Consider the following 17,772-nt stretch of genomic DNA (forward strand, 5'->3'; position numbering starts at 1 on the left):
GTATTTTCTATTCCAGATTCTGAAGTGCTTGACAGGCGGCAGAAGTCCAAGACTCACCACAGTCAAAGGGTGGAAAGCACTTCCTAAACACAAACAAATGAACAAGCAGGCAAACAACAGGCATAAAACCAAATAGGGAAAATGACACAGAGAAACCCCAGCTCCAGGAGTCGTGGAGGATTTCTGTGAAGGAGCAAAACCCAGTGCTATCAATGCCACTTTTATTCTGCTGCAGGATATTTGGTGGCTGGGAGACTGTGTGCTCAGAGTAAGGACTAGGAATATTCTTTCTCTCAGAAAATTGAAAATATAAAACACAAGGCTATGCTAGCAGCATATTCCCATTATTAATTAAACTTTTGAAACAGAAGTACCCAGAGAAAAGACCCTTTAGTGTTATTTTTAATTACCACAGCGTAAAATGACTAGCCCTCAAAGAATGAAGATATTTTTCTACTGACATAATAAATTATCAAATGTTTTTAGACACTGAGATGCATTGAACACTTACCTAATTCAACCTGATATTTAACTCTTGAACCTTCAATGGATGGAGGAAAGATCAAGTTTACCTCAAACTTGGCCCTATTCATCTTGCAGATACCTTTTTTCCTCTAAATACCAGATCCTAACCATAGACAGCCCTATGCAGATACTTCCCTTATTTACCTGATTTGTTTTTTTTAATTTCTCAAGTTCTGATAAAAAGTAAAATTCATGCCAGATCCTTCAGTAAGGAGATCTTAAAAAATAAAAAATAATAATAATTAAAAAAAAGGTGGTGGTGGGGAATGAAAAGATGGTATTATGGTATTTTTAAGAAAAGCAGCAGCACTTAGAAGAGAAAAAAATGGTACCTGATTATGACTGCACTTCTCACGTTCTTCACTTGGTTTACTGTAAAAGCAAACAGAGCAAACCTGAGCTGCACAGCTGAGAGCCAGAGGAAGCCACAGTTACCCTGCAGAAGGAAGCATTGCAGAGATAACAGCACCCACAGACAAGCACAGGGTGGGATTTGAGATTGTGAGCACCTCTTTTAAGGCAGGCACCTAAGCTGGGTTAGGTACCACTGGCTGTCTCTGGGGTGGAAGCCTTGCTGGCACAGCGCAACTCCGTTCCCCACCAGCCACAGGGAAAGTCTCAGCAAATGGCAAAGCCCCAAAATCCAGCTTCCAGACCTCTGAAATCAGGTGAATGACCCCTTCCCTTCTTCAGATGAAAAAACAGATATTACAGAAGTGTACAAGGCACAGGTGGCTGGGGGAGAGGGTGAGAGAAACAGGTTAGAATGAAAAGAAAAACCATTAAAACAAATCAAAAGAACTTTAAAAACTGCCCTTTTTCCTCAAAGGAACACAGTAATTAACAAATAGGGTTTAATCCACACAGATATAATTTTTGGCTCACTGCTCTTTTGGGGCTGTAACCAGTATTTATCTATATTTAATCTTGATGCTTTTCATGGCCTGGAATCTCCTGACTGTGCTGGATAGCAGACACAGAAGGGCTGTTAAAATCCCTTGATTTCAGCCTGTGCTCGCTTCAGTCAGGGAGGCTTTTCAATAAAGCTGCTCTGGGCATTGGCATTACCAAGAAAAGAATGTGGCCAGTTACTCACAGTAACTGCACTAAGCAGTGAAATTACTCTGGATTTATATGTGACAAGAGTTTTAGCCCAATGTACCAATCCAAACTCTCAGTATCCTGGGACTTCACAAAGTCAGGCAAGTTCTGAAGTCAGTCTGACCCAAATGTCAGTGCAGAAATCTGTTTTTAAAGCAGTTTTCAAAGAAATAAATCACATACTCTCTCTCTTTCTCAGAAAAAAAAAAAATCTTATAAAACCAGATCTACTTTTATTTTGAAAAACTGTTAAAGTCAGTTAAAAACAAACGAACAAAAACCAAACCAAAACAAAAACATAACACATTTAAATACCAGTGCAGGCAAAACTCCTGCCAAAAATGGTTTCTCTAGGCAAATACACCAAGAAATGTATCACTTTCTAAGTCCGGAGAAGAACTTTAGAAACTGCAGGCCAAAAGCAGCCTTTGGGCAATATTCAAGGCTGTCAAGACACATAAAGCAGCATTAAAATAATCCTCCAGCATCAGGTAAATACTAAATGCAGGTACAATAGGCATTTCTTGGGGACAAAGGCATGGCTGGCATTGACTTCAGTGGGCTAGGAAAAGGCTTTTCCACGATTAAGGACTGCCATCACTCCAAGGGCTCTCTTTATGACCAGAAAAAAAAAAACAAACTACAATGGAGAGAAGTAAAGTAGGACATAAAATTTTATTCTGAAATGATCTCTGGCCACAACAATAAAATGTAACAAATATTCACTAGAACAGTCTTAACTCCTGTCATCAGCTGTACAATACATACAGTATCATAAAACTGGCCACTAGGATTAAAACCCCACTACAACATCTTTAATGTTAAGTGGCAACAGCAGCATCTCACAGAAAAGTATACATACATATATACACAGTCCACATTCAATCGTTTTTCACATGTTTTCAGTACACACAGTTGCAGCATATTACAGTCACGTGTCTAAGTCGTTGCCCAATAAAACCCCAAGCTACTGCTTAGACGTCGTTGTAGAGCAGTCGAACTGAGTAATTACAATTTGTAGCAGAGATGTACAAGCCCCTCGAAACAATAATTCACAAATGTTTTTGTTTTATTTAAATGCTACCGTAGCGTTAAACTGGGCAATATTCTAATCTTTACCGACTGGAAAAAGATAAAGTGTTCTTTTTGTACGTATCACAAATATCGATGGAAAAAAATACTAAAAAATGGAGAGCATTAAATAATGCACACCCTTTCCTAAAGATTCTAATATTGCCCAATGCTACTTGTGTCTAAAGTGTTTCCAACGTTCCCATGAAGTCATTTATAACTTCAAACCACCCACCAAGTTAAAAGTGGCTTAAGTGCCTTGCACCCAAATTGTAAAAATCCCTGGCCACCTTTATAAGAGCCAGGCACATATAAAAGGAATGCACTTTGGTTCATACCAAATGCCCTGGGATTAAATCACACTATAAAACTAAAGAGTCTGAGGTAAATTTTTACAAATACAGTTGATTTCTGTCTAGTGTTACCGTAACAAAAATTTATTAAAAAAAAAAAAGAAAATCAATTTGATGTTAAAGTACAACCAATGAGGAAGGGCCGTCTTTAACCCCTTAGCGAGACGTCCTACAAGAACAGAGTGTCCTTTCCACCCCAGCAGTGTGATTGCCTTATTGTTTCTGTTAAGGCCTCGATAATCTACAGGATGTTTTAAAACAGGTTCGGCGTTTAAAAATAGGTTTCATCCCTACGCTCCAGTATTCCAAGGGTTAAAGAGGCCAAGATGCATGCCCTACAACATGGCATTGGTAACAAAAGGCACATTGTTAACACCAAGGGCACAATCCATCCTCTATTGTTAATCTACACATCTTGCATCACTCTGTTGTTCCAATACACTTCAGTGGTAATGAACACTCCAGTGGTGCAAGAAACTGAGCCAAGTGAGACTGCAACCAAAGACAAGACAACACTGTGCTATTACTAAATCTGAAAATAGCTCAGACATCTCCAGACAATGGTAACATGTGAGACTAAGCACTGTTTCCAAGCCAACTTCTATCAGCCTAATTATCAGAGCCCTTATAATAAAATCACACCAAAGCAAGAGGCAACGTCTTCTCCCCCCCGCCCCCCTCCTTTTTTACACGTATAAATAAGCTACAATAAAAAGCAGCCACATAACTTAGAAACCTTGATGTAGCTGCTTCTTTAGTATAGAGGAAGTTCCACTATATCTGGGTTAAAAAAATAGCTCTGCACACTATATTTTGGCCTTAAAGTTTCCGGTAGCATTTATGAAGAAGGTTGGTCATAAATGCGTTATTGGCATTACGAACTGGTTACATGTAAAAGAAAATTTAGTGGTTTTAGCCCATTAATGACCCATGAACCTTATGAATGTTTTCATCTTCAATTGTCATGAAAGGCAGGAACACGAATCAAGGTTATCTTCAAAATATACTAAGGGGGAGGCGATTCTTTTTCCACCCCTCACGTAAGTAACCCCATTTCTTAACTTTTGCGGAAAGAGCTAAGGTAGAAAGGAGTGGTAAAGCCAAGTAGTTGGTGGAGGAAATAAAGAATCCCAGTTACTGTAAAAAAAATACACAGTACTGTATTCCCACAGTCATGGGAGTCAGCTAATTTTATAGGAAAATTAATATATCTCTTTTCCAGACTTAGAATTTACTGACCATAACTTACTGGATATTCATATTCCAAAAGCCACTTCTCTTAGCTGTATTACTATATTTCATTTTTAACATGATTTCACACATGTTTACATATTGCACTTACACACATTGTATAAAGTTGTGAACATTTAACACTAAATAATTTACTTTGACTAGAGGCAGGAAATGATCTTTTTTTTTTATATATAAAAAAAAGTAATAAAGATGGTTGATTGATGCTCTAATTTTTACAGTTATCAATCAACAAATACCATCCTCTACTCAGAAATTATTTTTGGAGCTTCTTTAGGTGTTGACTTTTTGGCAAGAAGTTGAGTGATATGTTTCCTGAGAATTCTGTCGTTTCATACTTCTATCCCTCCCCCAGTCTTACATTAAATTAAAAGACAAACCAAAACAAACAAACAAACAAAATTAGGCTGTAAGTGGTAAATCTTAATGAACATGAAGAACAACTTAACCGGAAACTTTCTTGGCCTCTCAGGGGACCATGCTTTAAGTGTTTTTCATAATTTGTACACGTAACTTAGTAAGATCTGTGCATATAAAGGTTGCTTATAGTAAAGTTATTGAGGTTTTATGCAATCCATTCTAGTCTCTCTCATCCTAACATCCATAAACCCTTCTAGATTATATTCTACTTTGTTTAAAATTCCCTTTTCATATGCTGTTTTATACATCTAATGTAGACCACAGTCATTGCATGTGATGAGATACCAGTCTTAGATTTCAAACTGTTCCTGTTGAAAACATGCTACAATGTGTAAATATTTCTCACGTAGGTCTAGATATTATTCCTCAGTAAAGACCATCTTTCTTCCATGAATATAACTAAAAGTAAAAAAATGAAAAACCAAACATCAGCACACACACACATGAACAAATCTATACAGATCTCTAACTGCTCCTTCAAAATCATTTTCAGCTACAAGCGCCAAAGATTGAGCCAAATTCCAGTCATTTACCTTTTCTTTGATATTTCTCCTGTGTTAGTAAATACCTAAGGTGGTGCCTGCCAAGTGAAATGCTTTCCAAAGCAGATCTTTGCATCTACACCTATGCTCTCTAAAGAAAGGTACCTGTCTACAGAAAACCATACAGTAACATAGTGTTTGCCCCTACGTACAGATTTGATCTGAAGTGTAAATGTACCAGAGAGGTCACAATCGCTCAGATAGACGTTGTCAGAAGAAATAAAAACAACCTATGAAATTCATGTAGCATTAACAGTCTGGAAGTTACAGTATAAAACTGACAAAACAAGCACTTCTGCCTATGTGATTCAGGGAAGCCAAGCTGCACATGAGGAGAGAAAATAGAAAAAAAAAACAAAGAGAAACCCAGTGTGAATCCTCAGTGTTATATACCTGAAATGAAGTCCAGAATGTTTTGCTTTACCTGACTTCAGGTTTAGGAAGCAACTCATCGGTCACTTTCAGATTTAGAGAAACAGGCATACTTTCAGCTTCATTCTTTCAGGCCTGTTCCTCTCACTCTAGCACATGGCATGTACAGTAGAGAGTCTATTTTAGCCCTAGAAGTTCTTTTTTTTTTTTTTTTTTGCATTACATATGAACTATCATTTTAATCAAAAACATTACTGTCTAATAGAGAAAGCATTCCACAGGCGGTGACTGTATCGTTACTAGGTGATACCACTACTTTTTCTGGGCTACCATACAGCAAATGACAATATTACATGCTATGGCTCCATTTCAGATAACAAGTTTGCAGGTGCTTAACTGTATTTCTTTGAGAATTCTCCCTGGAGTCCAGTCAGGCATAGGTGTTAGTGTCTGCAGGATCAAGACCCATACCTGTAAACTCCAGAAGAGCCTTACGAATTTACCCCAGGTGAAACTTAATATGAACCATGGAAGAGAAAGGTTAATACCTTTGACACCACGCTGCAATGCATGACAATCATGTTGTAACCAGTGGCCTGCCACTGATGTTTATTACTGTGTCACACTAGTTACAGTAAGGCTAATTGTACTGTAGAAGACAAACATCTTAAAAAATAAGTATAAAAACTTAAAGCATTGTCCCCGTGTTTTTATAAAAACAAAATCAACATTTCTTACATTTAAAATGAGTGCTGAAAGATACAAATGAATAAAGTTACTGAGCAAATAAAAATGTATTATCTGAGCTACTTTTTCATACAAATAAGGCTCAGCCACATTGTATCTCTTGTATTAACAGCATTGGGTTTTTCAAACTCAGCTAACGAGTTTTGGCAACACTGTTCTTTGCTGAATATTCCCATTGGCATCTGTCATCTGTGCCAAATTAGTCCTCAGTTTTGAAGCTGAGCTTGAAGTCGGAGGTAACTTGGAAATCGATGTTATAGCACCAGTGCTCTCTGTAATTCTCTTTGCCGAGGCTTTCTCCCCAGTTGGAGGCTTTGGCAACCGTCTCCTTAGCCAGGGATGCCGCAAAGCCTGGCTGGGTGTCATACGGATAGCGGGATCCCATTCTAAACACTGTTTTAAAAAGTCAAGGAAGAGGGGATCATCACATCCCTTTAATGCATTACCCCATTCTCTGCTCTCTGGCGGGCCGCGTAGTTTTCCCCTCCGAGAGCGTCCACCGTTAAGTATTACAGAACCATCAGACAAGGTTGTGATGGTGCAGTAGCGGGGATAACCCTTAGAGCTCACAAAGTTTTTGGCTCGCTTGGATGAATCCAGGAGTTTTGGGGAAGGCATGCCCAATAGCTCGATCATACAAGCCAGCTGGTCTCCTTCATCTTCTCCAGGCAAAAGTGGGTAACCGGTGAGGAGTTCTGCTAAAATACACCCCAAGCTCCACATGTCTATGGGCATCCCATAACGAGCACCAAGGATGACTTCAGGCGCACGGTAAAAACGCGACTGAATGTAAGTGTAGACACGCTGGTGCTCGTAACAACTTGAGCCAAAATCAATCACTTTAATACCACTTCTACCCTGTTGCTTTAACAGAATGTTCTCAGGCTTAAGGTCACAGTGAATGATTCTATTTTTGTGCAAAGCATCCAAGCACTGTAAAATTGAGTGGGCAAACTTGCGGACCAAAGGCAGGCTAAAGCCCTGAAACTTGTTTTTCTTTATTAATTCGTACAGGTTCATGCTCAGCAATTCAAATGTCATGCAGATATGGCTGCGGAATGTGAAGTTTTCCAACATGTGAATAACATTCATGTTGTTATCCTTATCTTGTTTCCGGAGGTGCTCCAGAATCCTAATTTCTTCCGCAGCTTGGCGGTGGAAACGCTTTTCATTTCTCACCATTTTTAGTGCCACATGCTGATGCATCTTGTGATCGTAGGCCTTCACCACCTGCCCAAAGCTTCCTTTCCCTATAACTTTCAGGACTTCGTATCTGTACGCAATATGATCGTGGGGCACTTGCACGTAAGACCCCTGGTCATCATCGTACCCGCCGTTGTTTGGACCACCAATCACACCTTGCCGCTTCTTTGCATTTGGACCCAAAAAGTATATTTCAGGGTAGCAAAAAATCTCGTGATGCTCAAAAGCTGTTAATTTTTGCATGTATTGCTTCATTGCCTGCTCTGGTGTCATAACGGAGGCTTTCACCTTCCCTGTTCCATCTGTAGATTTTAAAGAGCTGGAGCTCCCTTGTCGTCTGTGAGCACTCTCTGACTGTCTGTCCTGAACCACTGGCAATCCAGATTTGCCTAGCGTTGTAAGTCCGTTCGGCTGCGTTGTCAGAACCGTCCTCTTGTTACTGTTATCTTCAAACAGCTGTTGAACCTGGATTTGTCCATGGCTACCAACATGGAGGTGCTCATTCATCGTGTGCTTACTGCCTCCAACCTGAAATTGGAAATAAATACATACCCAGTTAACAAGAAAGGCATAAACTCTTCTATGCTTCACCATTCATTCTGAACCCAACACTTCAAAACAAAGTATTTTCTTAAAATTCAGCTGTCTACAGCTAATGTAAACAATACAACATACATACTACAACACTACTAGATGCTACTACACCCTCCAGATCCTACTTTCTCAAATTCCACCTTGGTGATTCTCTGAAATGTTTGTAACAAGGCCGTCAATGGTGTGCTACAACATTAAGCGAACAATTCCTTCAAGGAACCTTCAAGGCAACAGTCCTGTTACACCAGGAAGTATGCTTGAGGGATATTAAATCAGATTTCAGAGTAGCAGTTTTATTTATGCTGAAGATCAATATATAACGCCTGCTAGAGCTTACATAGCTAGGGCTCTCCCAGTCATCTGTTCTCAGAAATCAAAATTTTAACTTGTTCTAAAACTAGCTGGATATCAAAAGCGCCAGACACAATTTTAAGCAGTGAGGAATGTGCTGGGACCTGCACAAAGAGGAGAAGAACCTGGACATTTCTCAAGTTTGGGAGCTGCCATTCACTGCTTGCGATTGAGACAGTCCCTATTCAGCAAAGCACTCAAATCAATGTATAAGCATAAAGCACATCCCTCAGCACTTTGCCACGCCAGCCTTATAATGACTTTTAACCAAGATGAGATCTGGGGCCTGATACAGACTTGAATGGGAAGAAAATCTTTGCCTTGAAGAACATACATGCAACTTTATTTTATAGGGATGGAGAAAGTATTAGTTGATCCTACAGATTACATTTGTTCTTTACAGTTTTCACAAGGGAGAAGAAGCACTCAGCATTTTCAAGCAAAGAAATACTGGAGAATGAAAACAGCTAGTGCAAGAAACCTGTTACTTTTAAGGAGAAACAGGAAATTTACAAGCATATACTTGCCACTAAAATAGCTGTCCTTAAAATTCCTCATTTGCTCTAAAGCAGAGGATAATTATTCTGTCTTTTCTGCCTGGTCTTAGACAGACGTGGGAAGAATTCCCCTGCTGTCTCTCCAGCTGATTCACCAGCCTTAATATTTATGCCAAATTACCAACCCAAAGTTCACAGATACTGACAGACAGATGATCAAGCCAGGGTTGAGAGCACTTTTAATCTGAACCTTATTTTTTCTATGCAGCTAAGGAAAACACGCTCCCTGTTCACTTCAGGTTGCTGAAATGAAATCAGAAAGCGACAGTTGTGTGCAGTGATACGAGGCACTGAAATCTGTCCTGCAACTGCAGAGGTGCTTCCTAACAAAAAAGCCAGGACAAGCAATGCAGAATCTAGCACCATTTTTGCTTCTGTTAAGGTATCAGTCAGATATGGTAGGAACTTGGTTTTGTAATTTCATTAAATTGCTCCCAAGGAGTATCCAACTTGCAAAGGTTTCACCTTTGGATAATATTTTGAAATTTGCAGCTCATAAGCTCACACAATGCAAGAACAAGAGCTCTCAGAGACTGTTTCTGCTGAGTTCACTGTTCTCCTGTTTCCATTTTGACTCACGCTGAATGACTGGTCCGTTTTATTTCATCACTGCAGTCGGACTGCGTAGGTTTATTTGCAGAGCAATTTCAGCTCGTGCAATCAGATTTGATTGATCTCATCGAAAGTGCCACCACACAATGGCAATTCAGAGCAAAGGCACCTGTAACATTTAGGCACAAGGAAGATATATAGGATATTGACATTAATTGTCTTCCTGGTTTCATGTCTCAAAAGCACCAGGGAATTGCCTACAGGGATTCCTGCAGGCCAAGTTTGAAACATGCTCCTGCAACAGTCTCGTTAAGGTTGTCCTGATCCTGTATATGCAGCAGTGACTGAACCTAAGAGGATTTGGCCCCAAGAGCTGCTACGAGGTGCACCTCAGAAGAACTGGATCTGGTTTGTAAGATGTGTTTGGAGGTTCAGCACATGCTGCATGGCAAAATTCCCTGAGAGAAATGCACAACAAAGCAGCAGAGTAACTGTACAGACCACAAATACTTCAGCCAAGAAACTCCAGGTACAAACACTTCTTCTGCAGGGCTGCTTGACCAGCAAGGCAGCACATACCTAGGTAAACTGGGAGCAGATTATACTAACGTATGGCCAATGAGAAAGAAAAAGCACGGGGAGAAAAACATCTCTCAGAATTCCTTAACACAAGTGCTCATTGACACAGTTCACATTTTGAATTAATTTTCTTTTTATTTCCACTTGAGTCGCCTGTTTTCACAGTTAGCTATTTTCTGCCCTTCCCAAGCACTGCACGTTTCAATAGATGTGCTGCGTAATTCTTCAAACTTCAGTTGTTTGCTTTGTACCAGGGCTTTGGAAAAAAAAAAAACACAAACATTTGTCCACTTTCAAAAGTCCGCTGGGACTAAGGAGTTCTTCTTCCTAAAAAGCACGTTTGTAAACACATCTCTAAAGTGTAAACCATGTAGCTCTGCTTCCTGTACCTTGAGGCAGCCTTGCTCTTTCCCTTGCTGTTCATAGGGTTGTTGGTTTTTTTGCAAGCAGCAGAATGAAATCAGCAGCATTATCCCAGCTTCACCCCAAATCTACAGTGACCGGTTCTGCCAGTTGCAGTCAGCTGCTGCTGGGGAATGCAAATGCAGATGCAGACGGTAGCACTGGTTTTCTTTGTGGAAGAAAAGCCACCAAATCTGCACAGGCTCTGCTCCAAAGCTTGTGGGGGAGATGACAGCTCCCTTTTCTTTCAAAAACCCCAGCGGGAGTTTCAGAGGTATCAGACACATCGCAGCAGAAGGACCACCACCTTTTCTTCTCTTTCCTATCAGGATGAGCTGAGGGCTGGATTCTCACCAGCCCTTTGCTCTGCCAATCTGCTTCTGCCTACCGGCTGCCTGAGATTTGCTGTCAAGTTGGGGCTTGCACTGCTCACACGCTGCGCAGGCTTCACCGGTGACGCTCCAAGTTCCCCAAACCACAGCTAATGGGCTTGGGAAGCTACAAAGGGCTACAGCCCTCTCCGTCCTGCAGCAAACTGCTCACGGCTCGCAGGATCTCCATCAGCCTTTCATCCGAAACCACGAGCCCGAGAGGTTTATAATGCGTCTCCCTGCTGCATCTGGGCCCATAAATTCCAGAACCAACAACCTATGTACACAGCCAACAGCCTGCACACACTTACACACCTTACTTACTACAATATTTGATTGCCTGTGCTGAGACCCATACACGCCTTCTAAGATTTGCATGTTTTTAGAGCACACAGCTTCAAAAACGTCTTGATGTGCACACTTCTACATAAACATATTGAAATACCAGGTAAGCTTGAACTCGAAGAGCTAATATTGAATGTTCTAGCAACATCAACCGTAAAACAGCAAATATTACAAGGTTTTTTCCTCTCACTGCAGTGTTTCGTAACTTCAAAATCACTGCTACGATTCTGCTTTAACTTGGGTTTGCTCAGTTTATGGAAATGGATGGCTAAGCTGAAAACAATCCATGCAATCTTTGAAACAAAGACACCAAGAAAAATGCAAGCAAAAATTATTTTGTTCTTTTTCTTTCTCCTCCCTCCCTGCCCCTCCCAAAATGGATTTAAAGACAGAAGCGGACTACAGAACTACGCCTAGATGACAGAGGTGTGACGACACGGTGGTGGCGTAAAACTGAGTCCTGCCTTCTAACAAGAAGGTAAACTGACAATTCTCCTGGGGTGCCGCTCAGCCAGTGCAATGGTTTGTCTCAAAACCTCCTACAGGACTGGAATGGCTGTCTGTAGGATCCAATGCCATCTTACTTAACCAATCTGGTTAAGTATCAAATACTTATTCTGCATGGTGTCTTCCATAACCAGTAACACATTATGCAGTTGTACCACATCCCATCTTTTCTGTAAAACGAAACAAAACCACACAAACTAAAATAAAATAAAACCCATACTCGGTGTGCTATTAACACCCTATAAAAGTATTCAAGACTGACCCGTGCTTCAGTTACATATTATCATTTTATTTTGAGCAAAACCCCAGAAAAAAAGACTTTCCTATCAGTCAGAATCTAGAAGGATTCGTAAAATGAATCCCAGTAATAAAGCAATCGTATGATGTCCTGCAGAAACACTGCACGGGAATAAGATGTCTTCATCTGCTGTTACTCTGTACAGATGAAAAATACCGTGCCAAAGTAATAATTTATTTAAAGAATAAATGCTGCACTCTAAACCCCTTTCTTTACAGTACTTCCAGGCACGCCAGTTTCAGCCCCAGTGAGCCTACCACGCTCGAGGCATATGGTATCAGGTGTAGCATGCTTCACTGCCTATTTTGTTGACTACAGCCTGAATAAATGTACAAAAGGCCCTTTTTCCTTGATAAATGAATTCAACAGCATTCCTCTGTTCAGAACTAAAAATAGCTGCTAATTAGCACGATAACAATAATGCAGGATTATCATAATGGTTTTATTATGAGTGTGGGTTTTATACACTGAAAAAGACTAAGCCCTTGTCCTAAAGAGCTTGTGTTCAACAAGAGCTGTAGAAAAAAAAAAAAAGAAAAAAAAAACAAATCATTTGGATTTTTCGTTGCTGTCACACACGGCCAACATAAGCTTATTTTTGAAAAGTTAACATTGACTTTACACTGCAAATATTTTCAGAGACAGAACTATGCTTCAGGAGCGATACTGATTCATAAATTCCCTTCCACCTGTCTGGGCTACGCTGTGCATATGCAGTGGGCCTGGATACTCGTGGGGCACCCACGTTGAAATCAACAAGGACACTCCGTGCACGCTACATCCAACCTTCAGGGAAGCTGATGTGCACATGTAGGAGAGATGTGCCCAGATGTTCTGCGCTCCCCATGGCACAGCCACCAACTGTCAGAGCCCAAGTTTCAGATGTCCTCCCAAAGGAACCGAGGTAGCTTCACTTTCCCTTAAGCAAAAGTTTTATGCAGAAGAATCACCCAAAGAAAGCTAGGCAGAGCAAGGTCATGACTGTCTACTTATTTCCACTCAAAGATGACAGCATTTCTGTGGCAATTTATTACACAAACATATCAGAATAGGAAGATGTTTTCTTTGTTTCTTCTTGCTTTAAAAACAGCTGCGCACAACAAAAAAAATTTGCAGCATGTGACCCACCAGATCTTCAGGTAACAGACTCCAGGGATCTCTGTTCCATCATAAATTATTATTTTTTAATTATATAATTTCAAGATTAAGGCTGAATGATGCAAAAGTATATGGTTACACTCGTCCCTGGTAGCAAAAGAAAACAGGCCTGCTGCAGGGATATCTTGGAAAGGCCTTGAAGAAAGAGGGCACTGAATGAGGCACTGTAAATGGGTTGTTGTTACAGTCCTAGACAGGAGGAGAAAAAGATTAAGACTGCTTTACTGCAAGAGAAACAGGAAGAGTGCAGAACGCAGGGACATGTGCCAAATAAGAAAGAACAGAGATGGAGGTAGGCAGGAGACAAGAGTCTGGGAGAGAGACTCACAGACGGGTGGGGATTTACACGAGCAAAGCAGCAGGCAAGCAAGATAATCTCTACTGCAGCATGTCAAGTGGATGCAAGCACACCGTAATGAAACAGGACAGAGCAAATAGGAAACGATTCCAATCATCAATGCAAAAACTTAGGGCTTCAAAAGAGAAAACAATGACTAGGAGAGGAAAACGAGGAGGGCAAAGGATTGGGAATGAGTTCACATTTTCCATCGCAAGCATCCAGAAAGATAAAGTCACGGATCGAGACAGGCAAGAGAATGCCTAGGATGAAGCCCCAGATCTTTGAAAATAAACAAAACCTTTCCCTGGTACAACACACAACAGTCTGCTTAGCAACAAAGGCTGCTGCGACTGCAGAGACTACAGCCAAAACCTCTGCCCTGTTACATGAAGCCCGTGCATCTCCCCGCTCCCCCCCCCAGGCTGCTGTGCCCTGCCAAACACCAAACGTCACTAGAAAGAGGGAGGCAACAGCTCTGCTACAGGCTAGATCACACAACTGCTGCAAGAAAATACGGCAGGTAGCGGACTTCTCGTCTGTCTGAATTCAAAGAAAAACTTTCTGGCTTAAAGAAAAAGCTCTCTTCCATCTCAGTCTCTCCTCACAATCAGTGTATACACGATGCACACGTGCACAGGCAGCCACAGGCAAGTTCAGCCACTTAAGCAAACTATACCTCTGAGAGTCTGAAACACAGAAGAGAAATATCCGTTTCATTTTTAGCTATTAGAGAAGTTAAAATGACACAACGGGGATGAAAACACAGTACATAGACAAATATAAGGAAAGAAAATGGTTTAGGAAAACCGAAATGTTCCATTTCAAACAGGTTTGATTGGAGGAAGCAGTGGGACACAAAAGTCACTGCGTTTCAGCCGGTGTCAGCTGAGGTCAGTAGGCCTGAAGTTTAGAGAATGCTCGCATAACATCTATAACCATTTTTTGGTTAAAATCCAGCATTCTGATGTCACATCTGATCCTTACCGCAAAAAGTTATGTTAGCCAACCACAAAATAACAACCTACACAACTCACAGAGGCAGTCTGAGGTATTTCTGTAATAGTACCCAAGGCTAAATAAATACTGGAGAGTAGAAACGTATCGCAAAGGCAAGGCTGGGTCTGCAACACTCAGAATCCAGAGGGCCTTGAAACACAGCAGTATAACGCTCGATCACCCTTGAGTGCTTCCATTAGGTATTCCATCTGTGTGTACGCATATGCACACGCATATATGCTGAATATAAACATATGCATGCATACACAGTGAAATATGTATAAAAATACTGGAAACAGAAATATAACGCTCCAACACTCCTTGCATGCTTTCATAAAGACATCACCTTTATATACGTACGTACATAAAAATGTGTGCATCTATCTATAGACACTATACATTACATACACACATACATGTATGTATAAAAATACCAGGGTCCTGCGCTTCCAAAATTAGCTGGTAGTCCCAGATACACAGCTGGACCACTGGGCTTTCTCAAATCCTAAATTAAGTCTGGGCTCTGCTACATGTGGGCCCCTGCTATTTGTGGGCCCGTCTCCATGTACAATTTCATGACTGGTGCCCAGGCTGTTGGTACTATGTTTATTTTCCGTTTTTAAAGAAAAATTAAACCACCGTTCCACTTCTAAAATCGACCAGCACCTAACTGGAATGCAAATGTGCAAAACCCTGCCTTTGATAGCAATGAACTATTCAAATAAATATCCCAGCTACATAAATATACACTGATGTTGATCTTAAGTATGCAGCTCCACCTCGAATCTGCAGAATATTCATCATTCCTTTTGAGAACATCCAACGTACACTTGCATTTTTTTTAATTTAAGCCAATTCTTTCTATAAATGGATTTGAGTAAGACGCTTTTACCCCTGAAGCTACACGGAAAGTCACCGAAACACTAATATCTAAATGCATAGTTTCACCTTCCACCAGCCCGTAATCACATTACCATTTAAAGCCCTGCCATATGTTTACGAAGATAGTATGTGAGCATCCACCAAGAACTCATTAATTCTAAGAAAAGTATGCCATCAATGCCTCTCAGGGTCAGCCTGAGATCTTTCCTAATTTAAAAGGAAATGTATGCAATAAAAATTTCAGACATTTAGTGTTAACATGACAGCCTATAGACCCCTCTCTCCACGCCGTCGTGCCTCCAGGACAAGAGATACCCTCTCTCATCCATATATAGTGGCATACTCGGGAAGTTTCATTCCTGCTAGATTAACCAGGAGTGGGAGATAACGTGAGATAGCCCAGAACCGGAAAATAACATCCTTTTCATGCCATCGGTGCTCATTTCTTTAGGTAAACCACCGCAGCCATAAAGCCGGAGCCACCCGAGCGTTGCCCCTGCACCCAGCGGGAGCTGTTTCCAGGCAGGCAGCGCTCCCCAGACAGACAAGGGGAGCACAAAATACCCTCAGCTCGAAAAATGCGGTTACCAGAACACCCCTGTTTGGGAAGGGGGGTGATTTGGGAGTGAAAAACGAGCTGTAAAGCCGGACCCAAGAGGGGCAGAGGGGTGCGCCAGCCTCCCCTCAGCGCACCCGGGGGGTGCCCAGCTCGCACCCAGCCCCTCAGCCGCCCCCCCCCGGCCCCCCCCCGGCCCCCAGCGCCCCGTGCCCCCCGCCCCGAGCCCGTGCTCACCGTGTGCGAGGCGTTGCTGGCCCTGAGCGGCGGCAATGCGAGGGGTGACGGCGGCCCGGTCCCAGCTCCTGCCCGGGCCCCCCCGGCTCCGCTGCCCGGCGAAGACTGCAGCGGGCGGCCGCTGTCCCCTGCCCTGCCTGCGGAGAGCACAGGGGTGAGCGCGGAGGGCCTCGCCTCGACCCCTGCTCCTTTATTTTTATTTATTCAGCCCCCCCACCTTTCCTCCTCCCGTCTTCCCCAGCCGTCCCCGGGTTTATTTCTCGCTCCCCTTCTCCCCACTCACCGCCCCGCGCACCAGCCGCAGCCCGCAGCCCCCCGCCGGCCCCCCGCGCCCCGTTGCCGGGCGGGGGCCGGAGCATTGTTCCGGCACGAACGGCCCCGCGGCCGCCTCCTCCTCCTCCTCCTCCTCCTCCTCCTCTCCTTCCTCCTCCTCCTCCTCCTCCTCCTCCTCCCCGCGCCCCACACGGCCCGGCCGGGGCGGCCCCCTCCTTACCGGCTGGGTAGGCGGCGGCGGCGGCGCTGCTGGCGGAGGGTTTCTTGGTTAACATGGCCGCTGGAGAGGAGGCAGAGGAAAACGCGTGCCAGGGCGCCTCTCCTCCGCTCCCCCTCGGCCTCTCCGCTCGGCTCCTGCCTCTCGGCCCCGCTCAGCTACAGCGGCACCCAGACGCGTCCTCCGCCGCATCCCCCTGGCCCCGGGCCCGCCGGGCAGAGCCTCCCAGGGCTCGCCGCCTCCTCCCGCAGCAGCAGCAGCAGCAGCGGCGCTGCCACCGCAGCAGCCCCCGGCCCAAGCTCATCACCGCCCCAGCCCCCGCCCCGGTGGCCGCGGTCCCCTCGCGCGGAGGAGGGGGCAGCAGAAGGGCGGCCGGACGGGGCCACCTCCTCCTCCTCCTCCTCCTCCTGGGAGCAGCTCGCTGCGGGGGCAATGCCCGCCCCGCCGGCCGCCTCCCTCCGCTCCGCTCCTCCCTCGGCTCCCTCCGTGCCGCCACCCGCCCGGCCCCACAACGGCCCCGTGTGGAGCTCACACCCCAAACACTCCCCCCATGGACACCTCATCCCATACAGGCGCTCCTCATCCCGTACACCCGCTCCTCCTCCGTCCCGCAGCGCCCGCCCGGCCGGCGGTGCCCCCCCGGGCACAGCCATCTTGGGACGCAGCCTCCCCCCCCCTCCCCGTCAGGGGGGGCACCAAAAAATGAGGGGCACCGGCGGCTGTAGGGGCAAAGTTGGCACCCAGGGTGTGGACACACGGCACCCGGAATGCTTAACGGGGGGGAAACTGGAAAATGGCGGAGGGAGGAGAGGGTTTTGGCGGTGCCCCGAGCCCGCAGGAGGGGAGCGGGGTGTGGGGGGGTGTGAGGGGACAGCCGCCTCGCTGCCCCCTCGGTGCTTTGGGTGCCTGGTTTGTCAGCACGGGCGGCATTCCTGCCAAAAATAGGTGGCCGAGGAGTTGCTGGGCTTGGGA

At 43.9% G+C, this 17,772-nt stretch overlaps 1 protein-coding gene across 3 annotated transcripts; it reads right to left on the bottom strand.

Moving 5' to 3' along the window:
• Positions 1-2,282: 2,282 nt before the first annotated feature.
• On the bottom strand, positions 2,283-17,203 carry DYRK2 (dual specificity tyrosine phosphorylation regulated kinase 2). 3 transcript variants are annotated; one of them, XM_068669262.1, is made up of 3 exons: positions 16,804-17,202; positions 16,311-16,447; positions 2,283-8,113 (listed from the first exon to the last, which is right to left on the bottom strand). In XM_068669262.1, exons 1-3 carry the CDS (start codon positions 16,856-16,858, stop codon positions 6,512-6,514), a joined length of 1,794 nt encoding a protein of 597 aa, XP_068525363.1. In that variant the 5' UTR covers positions 16,859-17,202; the 3' UTR covers positions 2,283-6,511. The 3 variants fall into 3 exon arrangements, with proteins under 3 accessions (XP_068525363.1, XP_068525362.1, XP_068525364.1); XM_068669261.1 differs by lacking the exon at positions 16,804-17,202 and adding an exon at positions 16,594-16,736; XM_068669263.1 differs by lacking the exon at positions 16,311-16,447 and having other exon boundaries at positions 16,804-17,203.
• Between the last annotated feature and the right edge of the window lie 569 nt (positions 17,204-17,772).

This window comes from Anas acuta, chromosome 1, assembly GCF_963932015.1.
Source record: "Anas acuta chromosome 1, bAnaAcu1.1, whole genome shotgun sequence".
Taxonomy (NCBI): domain Eukaryota; kingdom Metazoa; phylum Chordata; class Aves; order Anseriformes; family Anatidae; genus Anas; species Anas acuta.

What these genes read in the sequence shown, in the direction of transcription:
- DYRK2 (XM_068669261.1), bottom strand. Translation starts at nt 16,669, where the DNA reads ATGCTCCGGCCCCCGCCCGGCAACGGGGCGCGGGGGGCCGGCGGGGGG. An exon ending in TGCGGCTGGTGCGCGGGGCG is followed by an intron (nt 16,448 to 16,593) that starts GTGAGTGGGGAG and finishes TGCTCTCCGCAG; the next exon opens with GCAGGGCAGGGGACAGCGGC. An exon ending in CCAGCAACGCCTCGCACACG is followed by an intron (nt 8,114 to 16,310) that starts GTGAGCACGGGC and finishes TTCCAATTTCAG; the next exon opens with GTTGGAGGCAGTAAGCACAC.